General features: G+C 34.1%; 1 protein-coding gene across 1 annotated transcript; it reads left to right on the top strand.

Annotated features, from left to right (window-relative positions):
- Nucleotides 1-1803: 1803 nt before the first annotated feature.
- Nucleotides 1804-14366, top strand: LOC131145393 (uncharacterized). Its single transcript, XM_058094416.1, has 3 exons — nt 1804-2154; nt 12814-12980; nt 14144-14366. Exons 1-3 carry the CDS (start codon nt 2088-2090, stop codon nt 14159-14161), a joined length of 252 nt encoding a protein of 83 aa, XP_057950399.1. The 5' UTR covers nt 1804-2087; the 3' UTR covers nt 14162-14366.
- The last annotated feature ends 1295 nt before the right edge of the window (nt 14367-15661 follow it).

The raw sequence follows: 15661 nt of genomic DNA, 5'->3' as shown, positions 1-15661 counted from the left end.
TTAGTTTTTTAAGAGAAATTTGTATTTTTTTGGCAAATTTCATGAAAAGTTTATAGAATTGTTAAAACATTCAGGAAGGTTTGTGAAATTTTTGAAATCTTGAAGAAGATTTGTGGCATTTTTGAAACCTCAATAAAGGTTTCAAATTTTTTTTTTTTTTTTCAAACTTCAAGAGAGATAAGTGTCTTTTGTCCTTTATTTTTTAATGTATTACACAACAATTTTATCTTTAATTTTTATCTCAATTGAAACTTTTAAAAATAAAAAATATGGCAAAAGACATTCACTAGATTTGGAAAAAATCTCTCAAAGTTTTAAAAATACCACAAATCTCTCATAAAATTTACAAAATGACACAAACCTACTTCGAAATTTGTCAAAAATATATGAACTTCTCCTAAATTTTTTTTTTTTCCTCTTTTTACAAAATATAAGTAAAGGTTTATGTCTTTTTGACAAACTTTTGAAAAAAAATTTAAAATTCCTAAAATCTCGTGAAAGTGCCTAAAATCTTTAAAACCTCATAAGAAGTCATAATCTGTTTATCAAACTTTACGGAGGTCAAGGTCTTTTATTAAAAATAATTATAAATTTAGATGAGTTTAACATTTATTATAACAACAACAATAACAAATCCAAATTTTAAGTCACACTAGGTAAAGTTGATTATATGAATCTTTTTCCGCTAATTTATGCAATCATTAACCATTTCTTTTGACAAATTCAAGGATATTAAATCTTCACTTACTATTTCCTCTCAAGTTATTTTAGGTCTATTATTAACCATTCTACAATCCCCCACAATAACTCACTCTTCCTCAGTAGCGCATTATGTGGTCTATGTTACAAATGTCCATACCATTTGAGTTGTCCCTCTCTTATTTGATTTTCTATATGAGTTACACCTAACTTATCGCAAATATATTCATTCCTTAATTTATCTTTCAATATTATGCTACTCATCCATCTAAAGCATTCTCATCCCGCCAACTTTTACTTTTTGGATATTCTGTTTCTTCGTTATCCAACATTCTGATCCATATAGCATAGTTGGTCTTATAGTTATCCTATAAAATTTTCCTTTTAATTCTAAAGGTATTCTACTATCGCAAAGTACACTTGAAACATTTCTTCATTTTACCCAATCTCTTTTAATTCTATGCATTACATCATATTCAATTTCTCTTTCAGGTTATATAATAAATCTAAGGTATTAACATCTACAAGTAATATTTATTTATTCATCAACAAGTTTAAATTTGTCTCCAAAATTTCTCATACCATTACTAAAATTACATTTAATATATTATATCTTATTTCTACTTATCCTAAAGTCTCTAGATTTAAAAATTTTTCTCCATAATTATAATTCAACCTCTACCTCGTCACTAGTTTTATCAATTAATACAATATCATCTGCAAACAACATACCATGAAACATAGTCTTAATCAATTGGTCTCTTGCTAAAGATAATTTTTAAAGTGTTATTATGAGAAAATAAAATAAATTAGAACAAAAAATTATCAATGATAATTTTTGAAGTGTTAATAGTGCTCCACCATATAGTTCAATACTATTTTCATTAAATCTAAAAAAAAAAATTAAATTGAAACTAACATAACAAATGCACGCCTAAAATTACATTTTCAATTTTTAATGGCGAAAAATGTTAATTCTCTTTTCCATTTGAATAGAAATATTTGAAATGACAGCATTATTTCAAGGGGAAAAAAAAAAAAATTCTTTTACCAGCCTCCAGCCACGTCATTTGGCTAAAGCTAAACGAACATCATTACAACGGCGTCGTTCGTCTGGTGCAGTTCCCCCAAAAGGGCCAAAGTATTGCGAGTAGGATTAAGCAGCGGTTTTAGTTCCAGCGGCCATTTGATTATTTTTAGTGGCGATAAAATAGCGCCATTAAAGCTATCGTGAACTGCTTAATTTTGTTCTAGCGGCGCTATTCGATTATTTTTAGTGGCGATAAAAAGCGCCATTAAAGATATCGCGAACAGCTTAAAACGACTTTTCTTCTGTCCCGTCCCTGTAAACAAACGACACGCGAAGGGTGAGAGAGGAAGGGAGAGAGATGGGAGGAGGGCAACTGTTGCAGAGGATTCCCCGCATTAGGTTTCCTACAAGACACCCAAATTCAGGTCTCTCTCTTTCTCCCAGCTTCCAATCTGTTGCATATTTTAAGCTTCTTTTGCCCATTTCTATTGTTATCTCTTTAAACATCAATCTGTAAATCTATTTTTGACATGTTATGTCCTTGCCTCTGCCCATCTTTTGCATCTAATATGGTTCCATTGAGCTTTATATGATCATATTATGTTCCTTCGGTTGGTTACCTGTTTTTTGGACTATTATCTTTATGTTTCTCTTTTCTTGATCACTGATTTTAATTGTACGAGGTATTAAAAACGAAAAATATTATTGGGTTTATGGAATTAAGTCAATTCGAATCGGTCTGAACACTATATAAATAGTTCCAAGGTGGGGGAGGAGTCTGGATTTATATGTTCTTGTGGGTGATTCTGCATTTCTAGTGGTGGGAAGTTCCAGATTAGAGCGTTTGGAACTTTCTTTATGAAACCTAGGAGGAATTGGGGATGAGTTCAAAAAGGGACTCATGTGATTTTTGACTCAAAAGAAAAAGCTTCTTTCCTTATCTGAGCTATTAAATTCCTTCTGGAGCAAATGAATTCTGCAAAATTTGTAGAAATCATTTGCAGATCCAACTTTTTTTTTTTTTTTTTGTTCTTTTGGGATGCATAACAATTCATGATATTGATTTTAACAAGACAACCATGGAATTGAATCCTCTTACTACAAATCCGGCCAAACTTGGTAGGATCTAGAAATGGATTTCAAAAAAATGGAGATAAATGACAATTTTGCTCACTCTTGTTGTCACTTTGTGTTGCAAATGTGAGAATCCAATTAACTGTACATTTCAATACATAGTAGGCCAAACCAATAAATTCATTGGCAACTGCAGTGCCATAGAAAAACATTGTTGTTTGAGTCATAAGTTACATTAGTTTATCTCATAAATCATCTCAACTGCCCCCTTGCACTTGTTGACCCAAAGCCAATCTATGTTCCTTTTTGAAGTTGAGTGGTGAATATGGAGAGAGAGAGAGAGAGAGAGAGAGAGAGAGAGCCACCCAACAGCTGTCGCAAGGCACAATAATCGCTGAAAATTCCTAGGACGAGGCTACCAATTCAAGAACATAAAACCCCCTTTTAAAATTTTGCAAACCCAACATCATAACCACCCACAGATATTGCCAATCTGCGCACCACTAAAACCCCATTGCTAGAGTTGCTCCTATGTGCCCTCACGTGCTAATCAAAAGTAGGCAGGGCCAACCCATACATGGATTTCTTGAGACCAAACTTAATTTCGTGTGTGGTAGATCACTCTATGTTTTATCGTCATACTACTTCTGGTAGGATTCCACTCATTGTGCATGTGGATGACATTGTGAATACTAGTGATGATGATCGGGGTATGCAATTCCTAGGCCTTAAGACTTTTCTACAAACTAAATTTTAGAAAATACTTCTTGGGTAAAAAAAAATATTCATATCTTATAAGAACCATTTTGTTACAAAGAAAGTATGTTTCAGAGCTTTTATATGAGTGAGACTGAGCTATTAGGATCCAAAACACCCATGGATGCCAACAATTAGTGTCAGATGTGGGTGATTTGCTAGCTGACCCTGGAAAATATTGGGGACTTGTTGAAAAGTTGAACTATCTCACAGTCATTTGACATAATACAGCAAAGGTGCACATATGAGAGGTCTCTTATATCATGATTGAGGTCACACTTATGTTTAGGGATATACATCTAATATAGAGTGGGCTGGATCACCTTTCAAAAGAAGATGCATAACTGGATACTTTTTTTGTTGGGGGTAACTTGTTATACTGGAAAAGTAAGAAACAAACTATGGTGGCCCCATTGACTGCTTAGAATATCAAGCCATGGCTTACTCTACATGTAAGCTTATTTGGCTAAAGATCATGTTAGAAGAACTTGGTTTTCTATGTTCTTAGCATATGAAGTTGATGTTTGATAATCAAACTGATATTCATATTGCCTCCAACTAAGTCTTCCATAAGTGGACGAAACACATTGAAGTTTATTGTCACTTTATTTGAGAGAAACTTGTTGAAAAGCTCATTAGAATGACTCATGTGAGATCTGAATTCCAACTTGTTGATTTATTCATCATACCCTCAGGAGATGTTCAGGTTAAACCCATTTGTAACAAACTAGGAGCATATGTATCTATGCTCCAATAGGGAGAGTATTACGAGCTACTAGATTTATTTAGTGCTACTGCTATGTGTTACTACTGTGTTAGTAAGTGTGAGTTTTGTGAGTTAGTAAGTGTAATATGGTCATTGTTATGTACTTGCCATATATAATAAATAAAGGGATAGACCTATCATTATGACTATGTCTTCCAATTTACCCAATTCTTCTACGATATGCTTACATGATTATATTAGCAAGTTGTGATGTGGTTCAAGACAAAGGTGACCAAAGAGAAAATTGTTCAAGAAGCGTGTCTGCGTGTTAAGATACTAAAATATAGACAATGTATATAATTTGGTAGAAATTATGATGCTAGATTTTACAAACTGGTGATATGTGCAACTTGCAAGCGAGATGAAGAGTCGATCAAAGGGAATCTAGAAAGATATGGGGAGTGCCAATGAGGATGTGGAGTGAGTGCTGGAGGAAAGTTTGTTCGGATATAATTCAGTAAACTATTTTGACCAATTGTGCAAAGTAGTAGAAAATGTTGTTCCAAATGGCAACCCATGAGGGGGTGAATTGGGTTTAATGGAAATTAATTGCTTGATTAACAAATTTAAAAGAAATTCAATAACTCAAGAAAATTCGCAAAAAAAACCCACATAAATATTAGGCAGCTAAATTAAAAGAGTAGCGAAGAGAGATGCAAACGCTTTTTATAGTGGTCCGACTATCTGAAGGCTACATCCACTCTCTCAAGGCCCAACCACCCTGAGATTTCACTAACAAACCCCCTTGATATATATGGAGTCAAGTACACCAATACACACTTGGTTTTTAGCTAGGCAAGGACACTGCAAGACTTGAAAATAGAGTAAAACTCCTCATAAGGATTAATTTACAAATGAAGAGCAATTGAGATAACAAAAACTCTCTAAAAGGGTTATCAGACTAAGTCACAAGAGTATGGTATTTTCTTTCTCTGGGGAAGATGAACTAATTTGAAATATTAGAGAGATATTGAGAGTAATATGTGCAAATGTGATAGCAATATTATCTCCTACATTTCTTTGGGCCTAAGGGGGCATATATAGAAAGTTTAAAGTCAAATTAGCCGTTTTTTGCTTGTTATGATGTGTTGGATGTCTATTTGGTTGATTATTCCTTTGGAATAGTTGACCCTCCTCTAGCTATTACACACATTTTGCCCAGGGTCTGGGTAACTTTCTGCCAAGGCCAATCGACCTATCCTTAGAGGTGATCGACCGGTCTAGAGCAGCTCAGGTCAATCTCATTTTCATTTGTTTTCATTTGTTGTGCCTTAATATGATAGTTTTATTGAGAGGCAACATTACAATTGAGAGATAATAGCTTTATGGAGACACAAAATTACAATTGAGAGATAAACAAATACAAATAGAAAAATAGCAGAGCTTTAAGATCTCCCAATCGTCCAACTTTAATGGCTTGAAATCATGTTGAAACACAGCTTAAAAGTAAAGCCATTAGTGCAAAATAGTTTTTTTATTATCAAAACAATGTTAATGAAATCTTGGGGCAAACAATCTTCTCTTTTTTTATGATGAAAAACTATTTTCAAAAAATAGGAACAATTTTCAAAACATAGAAGTTTTTAAAATACTCCACCTAAATTAATGTATATCAATTCAAATTGCAAAGAAGGATTCTATTCATCATACTTCTCCAGTTCTCCCCCTTTCACATCCTCAAAACCAAACTTTGAGGGACAAGGTCAGCAACTAAAATTAAATCAATAAAATGAAATCTAACAATATATTTTAAAATCAAATTTAACCATGATTTTTCAAGAACATTTCAATCATAAGTGAATTTCAATTTCATCAACAAAATGTTCATCATAATCATAATCAATATGCCAATAGTTATTATCAAATTATGAGCATTTTATTCAAAATTATTTCAAAATTAGCATGCTTAAAATACTTCAAAATCATTCCAAAAGTTTCCAAATTTATCCCCCTTTGTCATTGTCAAAAGGAAAAATGGGGTTACGAATTTTTGCTAAAAGCATTTATTCATAATTTAAATTCAAAGTTCCAAACTGAAAAAAAGTACTCAATATTTGCAAAATAATTCAAGTTTTCAATATCCATAACAAAATAATATTCAATATGCTCAACCTCAACATGATATTTACTAATGGATGCTCTCCCATAACCAATGCATATAGATTCAAGATTCCAACGTAGTTCCACACTAATCATTTTAATTAAAGAAATTTACAAATTCATTAAATCATACACATCCATTAACTATGAAATCATTGCAAGTTGCAAGCAATACTTTAAAGGCAAAACACAAGTTCAATCAAAACTCATCCCCCTTTTTTATAAAATGAAGCCTTTAACAAACAATTTTGTTCCAAACTTAAGTGTTATTTTGTGCAATAGGTTTGATCCCTTTTTGTACCCATATCCTCTTAATACTAGCATATGAATTTCTATTGATTAAGTGTAGGAATATCCATTTCTACCACAAAAAAAAAAAAAAATTGCATCTTTCAAATAGACTTAATGTCACAATTCCACATCTCATGTGTACTAAGTAAATATTGGGCTCCTAAGGTTGGTTTAGGCTCCAATTAAGTAAGGCGCTTTTTATAAGACAATCCCATGAGGCCAGTGGGACAAAGCAAACAGTACCTCATCGGAGTTGGGGCTAAGACCATTACATTTATCAAAGTCACCCTAAAGATACTATCATTAGGACCCAAGCCACTTGACAAGGGCGTTAAAGATTAGACAAGGGAGAATGTCACAGTTTCACATCATATGTGTATTGAAAAAATTTTGGGCTTATAAGATCGGTTTGGGCTAGGTGAGGCGCCGTCTATAGGATAAACTCATAAGGCTAGTGGGCCAAAGCAGACAATACTTCAGTAGGGTTGGGTTCAAGATTGTTACAACTAGCTAATTAGATATATTTCACAAAATAATTTTTATAAATTTTGTGCTTTTGAGCATGATTGTACCTAATGTCGGATTTGTCAAAAAAAAACGCCTTTGACTAGCTAATAATTTGTCCAAGTCCTCCTTTCCTAGGTAAAGTTTTAGACCACAAGATCGAGATCTTCAACTTCTTTTTGCAAATTTTAATTTCTAATCTCAAACATTGGTAGGAGAAGCAAACACAATCTTAGGCTTTAAGTCTTTATTTCCTTTTCCAAGTTCTTATTTTCAAAAGACAAGGCCTTCAATTTCTTTTTAAGTTCTTTGTACTTAATAATAATGCTTCAACATCATCATGCATTTCATTTAGGGCATCATACAACTCATCATAAAAGGTTTTTCATGAAAGGCTGAGGAACTTACCTTTGTTGAATAATTGGGTAAAATGGAATACCTAATCACAATGATAGGTCTCTCCCTCTATTAATAATATATGTCGAAGTACATATAAATGACCATAATACCCTTACTAACTTTCACTTGTTAACATAACACTAACACACTAGCACGTTAACAATGCTAACTGACTACGATATTCATCAACCCTCCCCTCAAGCTGGAGCTCATGCCATATGCTTCTAGCTTGTTACAAATGAATTTGACGTAAGCACCTTCCAAGGCTTTAGTAAATATATCAGCAAGATGCAAATGAGACTTCACATGAGTGGTGATAATAAGCTTCTGCACAAGTTTCTCTCAAGTCTCAAACAAGGTGGCAATCAACTCCAGTGTATTTTGCCCACTTATAGAAGACCAGGTTGGAGGCAATATGAATGGCATCTTGATTAACACATCAACTCCATAGACTGAGAATGTGGAAAACCCAGTTCTTCCAACATGTTCTTTAGCCAAAAAAGTTCACATTTAATGCAAGTCATGACCCTATATTTAGACCCGGCCAAATCTGCATCATTGTATCCTTCAATATGAATGTGGCCTCGATCCTAATATAAGAGACCTCTCTGGAGTGCGCCTTTGGGATATCATAAGATGCAAATTACTGCATCCCAATGACTTGTTATAACTAAGATAATCATCAACAACCTCTTCTTTGTTCTCAATGGTCATGAGGCTAAGATCGGAAACTTCTTTATCAGAATTTGGATTGGAGACACTATCCTTCCAAATAGCACATAGGACCTTCTTCTTGAGCTTTGGACAATTGGTTCGAAGGTGCCCTAACTTCTTGCACTCATAGCATGTGGTTTTCTCTTGTTTGCTTGTCCCTTATTTCTTTTCATCCTTCTTCATCATAAGAAACTTCTTGAACTTTTTGGTGATGATTATAATTTCTTCTTCACTATCTTCATCTTCTTCGTTCTCTTTTCTAGAGGCCAAGTTAGCTTTTTCCTGTCCTTAGTGTCTACCTTCCTCTTTGGTTGTATTTTATATGCTAGGAGAGACTCAATCAATTTGTGCTAGGAGTGCTTCTAGGTCATTTGAGTCTTGAATTGCTACAACTTTATTTCCCCATGAGCTTGGGAGACATCTAAGAATCACAAGGTCATGGTTAGTATCAGACTACTAAAGTATTTTTAAAGCATTAATAATATTTGTAAATCTTGTGAACATATTCGTGATATTTCCATGTTGTAAGATTTCAAACATTTCATGCTCGTGAACATATACTTACTGTGGACAATTTAACTATAATTGTTCCTTCATAAGTAATTTCAAGCGCATAAGAAATTTGTTTAGTTGATTCACAAATGGATACTCTATTGAATTAGCAGTCTAAGGCACAAAATGAGATGTTCACAACCTTGGCATTTAAAGTACGTGACCGTCTTTCATTTTCTTTCCACCTATTTCTAGGTTTTGGTTTGGTCTTACCATTTTCCAGCATGGTTGAGAGAGTATATCCATCTTGGATAATATTTCAAATCTCAAACTCAAGAGTTTAAAGATATATATGCTCATTCTAGTTTTCTAATAGACAAAATTATTTCCATTGAAAAATGGTGGTCTTGTGGTGGATTGCCCTTAACAGCAGCAATGACGGTGGTGGTGGTTGTGGATCTCTTTAAGACGGTTAAGCCTAATTAAATAAGAGCCCTAGCTCTATTATCAATTGTTGTCCTAAATTGGGGATGAATTGGGTTTAATTGAAATTAATTGTTTGATTTAACAAATTTAAAATGAATTCAACAACTCAAGAAAATCCACTCAAATATTAAGGTAGTAAAATAAAGAAAACAGAGAAGAGAGATGAAAGATATTTTTAATAGTGATTTGGCTATCCCAAGCCTACATCCACTCTATCAAGGCCCAACAAGCTTGAGGTTCGACTAACAAGTCCCTTTACTTTGTGCAGAGGCAACGGCATCAATACGGCCCTTGCTTTGACAAAGGCAAATGACCCCACAAGTCTTGAATGCAAAGAATACAGCTCCTCACAAAGATTGATTTACAAATGAAGAACGGAGTTTACTTAAACTTTCTAAAAGGATTATCAAACCAAGGCAAAAGAATTTGGTATTTTTTTCTCCTTGAGGAAGATGAGCAAATTTGAGATATTTGAAAGAGCTTGAGAGTAGTACTATGGGCAAATGTGGTGGCAATATTCTTTCCTTCATTTCTTTGGGCTTAGAGGGCATATATATAGAGTTTGGAGTCAAGCTAACCATTTTCTGCTATTCATAATATGTCAAACATCCGAGTGATTATCCTTTGGCCGGGTCAACACTTCACTAGCTGTTAGACACATTTTGCCCAAGGTCTGATCGCCTGGGTAACTTTCTGCCAAGGCTGGTCAACAGATCCTCAGGGGCGGTCAACCAATCTAGAGTAGCTCAGATCAATCCCATTTTTATTTGTTTTCATTTGTTGTGCCTTAATATGATACTACTATGGAGTTTTTACATACACAACATTGCAATTGAGAGATAAACAAATACCAAATAGACAAATAACAAAGTCTTCGAGATCTCTCAATCGTCGAACTCTAATGGCTTGAAATTCTTTTGAATCACAGCTTAAAAGTAAAACCAGTAGTTCAAAATATTTTGTTATCGTCAAAACCATGCTAATGAAACCTTCGAGCTAATAGAAAAGTACTCGTAGACCACTCCATCCCCACCCCCCCCCCCCCCCCAAAAAAAAATAAAATTGTTGGGATGAGGCTGATGAGCTTTGCTAGATTGAACATGTATAGTAATAGTCCATAAACTATTTCCAAGAGTTTATAGAAGTCTACAAGACTAGCACTAAAGTCCAACTATTTGGTCATTTAATTTTGTCTTCCAGTACACATTATTTTAGTTGAAATATTCAAGTGACATATGGCACGAATATGGCATACTTAATGATTTGCAACAAGTGCAAATAGGATTATGATATATATCTTTTAGTTTACATGCCTAATCACTGAAATCCTATCTCAAAAAGTATCAACAGATCTACTTTGAATTTCTGTTTCCTCTTCCCAAGCTAGGCCTTTGCCTTATGTAATGGTCAAGGGAATAGAGAGATCTAGTTCTCAAGCTCTAGAGATTTCGATGTATTCACATGATCATATCTGAAACTTTCTACTAGATCATTTTCATTATTGTATTGTGAGCATTCTCTAGATATTTTTGTGATTGAATAAATTACCCTAGATTTGACCCATTGGGTTGTGAAGCCTTGGGTAGAATTTTAGTTTCTACTGTGATGTGCGCAAACTCAGGGTGTTGACATTCCTCTAAGGTCTTAGATTTTCTGGATATCTTAATCTGTATATTTAGGGGCAAATATGACTTTTAGAAACATTTATTTTCCAATCAGTGTTGAGAAGGGTTCTTGAAGAATACATATTCTTTAAAGATATTTTTAGATAAAAGAAGAATATTTATCAAGAGAGCAAGAAAATTAATTGGAACAGGAGGATGAATCCTCCAGGGAAAAAAAAAAGGACAGAATCGCGTGAGAAGAGCCATCTGATCTCTTTGCAAGTCAACCAAAAAGATTCTTTTACAGAGTGTGAGCCAAAAGAGATGTGAGAGAAACAATCCTGTGGCAAAGAATGTACCTGCATAACCTGTTCTTGAAAGATTCGCTCATTTCTCCCCTTCAAGATCACACAAAGCATACTAACAACGCACATGAATGGTAAAAATAATAATAAATAAATAGATATTATTATAGTAAAGTTTCTGGACAGGCTCTTGCCTCTTGTCAAAAACAGAAAACAAATGAACCATATCTGCTTGCTATCTGACTACAAATGGGAAAAAAGAAATACGTATTTGTTTCTTTTCACAAGTAACACATCACACAAACAAGGGACTAAGTGCCTCATCATCTTGAAGAGTATATGTTACAATGTGTAGAAAAGACTTTGACATGCAAAAACCAAGTAAACTGAAGAAGAAAGAGAGGTGCATTTGGTACATGAGCATGATAAATATTATATGCTTTTCTTTTTCTCTTTTTAAGAAGGGCCAGTAATCCACTTGCATTTGGATTGTCTAAGGAACAGAATGATAGCATGAGGGATTGAAGTGCCTGTTGCTGATTGAAACACAGGCAATGAAGTACTAAAATCCATCTGAAGGGTATTGTGTACTCGGAGTTTTCTCCACACGCTTGAATACGTGTTTGTGACTGGAAAATCCTTTCCCATGCCTATCTTTTGTATTCTAGCAAATCCCTCCTGCTTGGAGTGTTCTCTACTCGCTTAAATGCAGGTGTTTGTGTCTAGCATATCCTTTTTTACATCTATCTGTTCTAGTTTAAGTTCATGTTATCTACTAGGAAAACACTTTTGATGCTTTGGTACAGTCACCAATTGTTTGACTACAGAAGGAGACAACCTAACATTGCCATGTTTGAATAAGATTCTCTCATGTAACTCCTCAAGCTCTGTTTGGATCAAGGATTTTGTTTGAGTAAAAGAAAAGAAAGGAAACCAAATACCCTTAGCAATGAAAATTTGTTTGGATAAGAGTAGGCATTAAGAAAAATCAAAGGTTAATGATGTGCAAAATCAACTTTTTGTTTGTTGGTTTACTATATGTTTTATTTTCTTTCTCACTTTCCTTAACAACCAAACGAGAAAAAGTGAACTTCATGTTTTCCTTTCCTTCTCTTATGTTTTTGAAGGTCCAAATGGAGCCTTAAACTAAGATGAAGTATGGAAGAAGTAAATTTTGACTGCAGTTAGTATCTGTAGCCTTGGCGAATAATAGTTATGTAATCCTTTCAAATGCTAGTTCAAGGGATCTATCTTAAAGCACAATTTGTATATATAATTTTTTTTTAAGTAGTTAAACTATTTGATCTACTCTGTATAAGAACTTTCATCTACTCAAGAAGATTGGGTTTATCTTTGTTATCTGCCTGAATCTCATCCCGCTGCCTTTTTATCTGTCTGATTGAATTATAAGTACTTCATGTGTATTTTCCTGAGAAAATGGTAGTTTTAAAAAAATCAATTTGAAAAAGCATTTTTACCGTTATTTGAATCGAATATCTTATCAAAGTTGGGCTTTGCCCATACCTTCCCTTACTGCCCTTAGTTTGCATTTTATGTTCTCGTTTCATAAACATCATGAATATATATCTGTAGGCTCTACATCCCACATGGAAGTTGCGTCCAAAGATGGGGATGCTCATTATACTTTCTCTTCAAGATCTGATGTTCCAGCAGCACCCAAAAATACTGCTGTGGGTGGGAAAGCTTCTCTTCTGCCAAAACGCACCCCTGTCTCAGACAAGGAGGTAGAAGCTATTTTGGTAAGATAAATTGTCGGTCAGTAAATGTGATTTCACTCATTTATGTCTAAGTTGGATGAGTGGTGAGTGCACTGAACATAAGGGAAAAAACACTGTTTTTTAGCTTTATGACAGAGGAGTGACAAGGATATTAAGAATCTCTGTGTCTGTATACCTGATGAATGTGGTAGTAATTCTTCAGTTTGCACTACAAACCTTTTTCTGACCCCAAATGTGAATTCAAATCATGTTTTCTTTATTTTGACTGAATATATTCCACTAAGAAGTTCCCTCTAGAAAGATGATAAACTTGAGGAAAATATACAAACATAATCAACTAGACATGACAAATGTTTAAGCTTAATGAAAAAATATCTGTATGTGATTAGATATAAAACAGTAGCTCAAAAGGAAAAGTACTCTTGAAGCTGCAACCTGGTGGGGCGTAGATCAGCGTCGTCATTGTTTTCATACTAGCTATCTTGAAGTGGTGTTTACTACATCAGAATTTGGTCTGAATTCCTTTTTTGTGAGTTTATCAATTAAAGGCCATTCTTATAGTTTTCTCAGTTTCTGGCTTCAACATGGCAATCTAGTCAATATTTCAATAAGCATATATACAGGTCTATGTGCAGACCCTGTTTCCATGCCATCCTTCTAAATACAACGTGCATCAAGTTCTGGGTCCAGTACAGCTGTTGTCTAATTGATGTTTTTTAGGTATTTTTTATATGTTTCATTGCCTCTTGGCTCTATTCTTAGGGATCATTTGTTTCTAGATGACATCTTCATCTGTTTTGGGAGTTTTTATTTACTTGTTTGTTTATTTATTATTTTTGGAAAATTTACACTGCAGGGAGTTTTGTCCCTTAAAGAAAGAGACTTTCTTCCTGTTGTGATTCTTATTCTCATTAATGATATTCATTTCAGTTATCAAAAAAAATTCCATTAGCTTTTTTTTTTGTCTGAACACATGGGCATGGAGTACAGTCCACATTTTGAAAATATCGGTCTGAAATTGAACAGATTTTGCATCAAATTAGCTCTATCTTATGTTGTGTAGGAACTACTATGAAATATAAGAGTATGAAATAGTTCTTGTTTAACATTTCAAGCACTTCTGGCTGTGACTATTTGCATTCTGAGTATTTATCTTCTCATGCTATCATGAATTTTTTTTGCAGTTGGGTGCCTGCTTCTGATATTTTGACTCTTGCTTCATGGGAGGCTGTGCAGTGCAATTGAAACCTTAATGGTCTTTTTTCTTTTTTTTTTCCGATCTCCATTTTTCTGAAACATGTGCCTGTTGATCTTCATAAGAGTGCAGCTCCATCACAATGTCGTGAGGGAGTTGCAAGGAAACAAGTTATAGACCTACTGTGATAATATAAATACAGATTGTATCAACATGATTTCTTTAGTTGCAACCACATGCTCTGGAATACGTTGTGCTATCAAGCCAAGTGTATTTGCCAAGAGTTGCATGATGTGCTTTATATGAATTCAAGTTTCCTATGCTCTTTGAACTTAATTTTAGCTCAGGCTTTGAACAAGTTTAAGTTTAATTACAGGTATGAATAAGGGTTACAAGTTTCATTGATCTTCTTCTTGTTACTTTAAGGTTGTTTGAGAGTATGGATTTCAAATCTTTAATTTAGATATGGGTCAATTTGGAGAGATTTTAATACAATTTTATATTACATATCCAAATCTAATACAAATTCAATGTCTTTACAAGCATAGGGTAAAAGTATATGTAGGGGATTCACATATAGTACCCACGTGTCACGAGCTAAGCTTGTTTAGGGCATTGTGCTTGCCTGTGACCGCTTGTCTCATGTGTTTGGGATGGGTTTCCATCATGTAAATACTAGTGTAGGGTTATTTTCCAGTATTTATTTTATTGTAAGTCAAATAAGGCAATATGACTCCTCAGTCACTTTGATGTTTCCTAGTGCCAGAGTGAGAATAGCCCAAAAAGCTCTTTAGGGGAGGGTGAGTGTTCATCAGTTATTGTAAAACTCACTAACTATTGTCAACGTGTTTAGTTTACTTGCCTCCCTCGCTAAGTACACAATGTCAACGGAGGATTTGTTAATGAATTACATTTGCGTCAATGTTTACTGCTTGCTTGCCACGGCTTTCATGAATGCTTATTGTTTCCGCTGTCATTTGATTGAATGCTAATGAAAGTATGTCGTGGATGAATGTTGGTAAATGATAAACTGACTAGTTAAACAAGAGTGCTTTGGCTAGCGCCGCACGACCCGCCATAAGGGTGTGAAAATAATCTGACCATGACACCGCACCACATGCTTGCAATGATTTCAATCCCCCACAAATTATAACAACAAAGCTTCATGAATAAGTATATGCTCATATGAAAACATTATGATTTGCAGGTCAAGCTTCAAGCTGCATATGAAAATATTATTAGTCTCAAGTTTATCTTGAACACGATTTCAAAGCACTAAAATCAAACTCATTCAGTCACTACATTGGCTCTCGGTCGGTTTACAAGTTTACATCTTCCACGCAAATGTACTAATATATACTCAAATGATGAAATCTAATAAGGGCTTCCTATCCAGTTTTTTACGAAAATATCAAGAAAAAGAATAAAAAATACAAATATAAATAGGTGGGGCAAAATGTATATAAATGAATTCAACCGACTTTTGGAAAGTTGGTTGAGTATTTAA

The sequence above is a fragment of the Malania oleifera genome, chromosome 13 (assembly GCF_029873635.1).
Source record: "Malania oleifera isolate guangnan ecotype guangnan chromosome 13, ASM2987363v1, whole genome shotgun sequence".
NCBI classification, from domain to species: domain Eukaryota; kingdom Viridiplantae; phylum Streptophyta; class Magnoliopsida; order Santalales; family Ximeniaceae; genus Malania; species Malania oleifera.
Note: the sequence above shows the minus strand (reverse complement) of the source record. Positions and strands in the feature narration are given on the sequence as shown.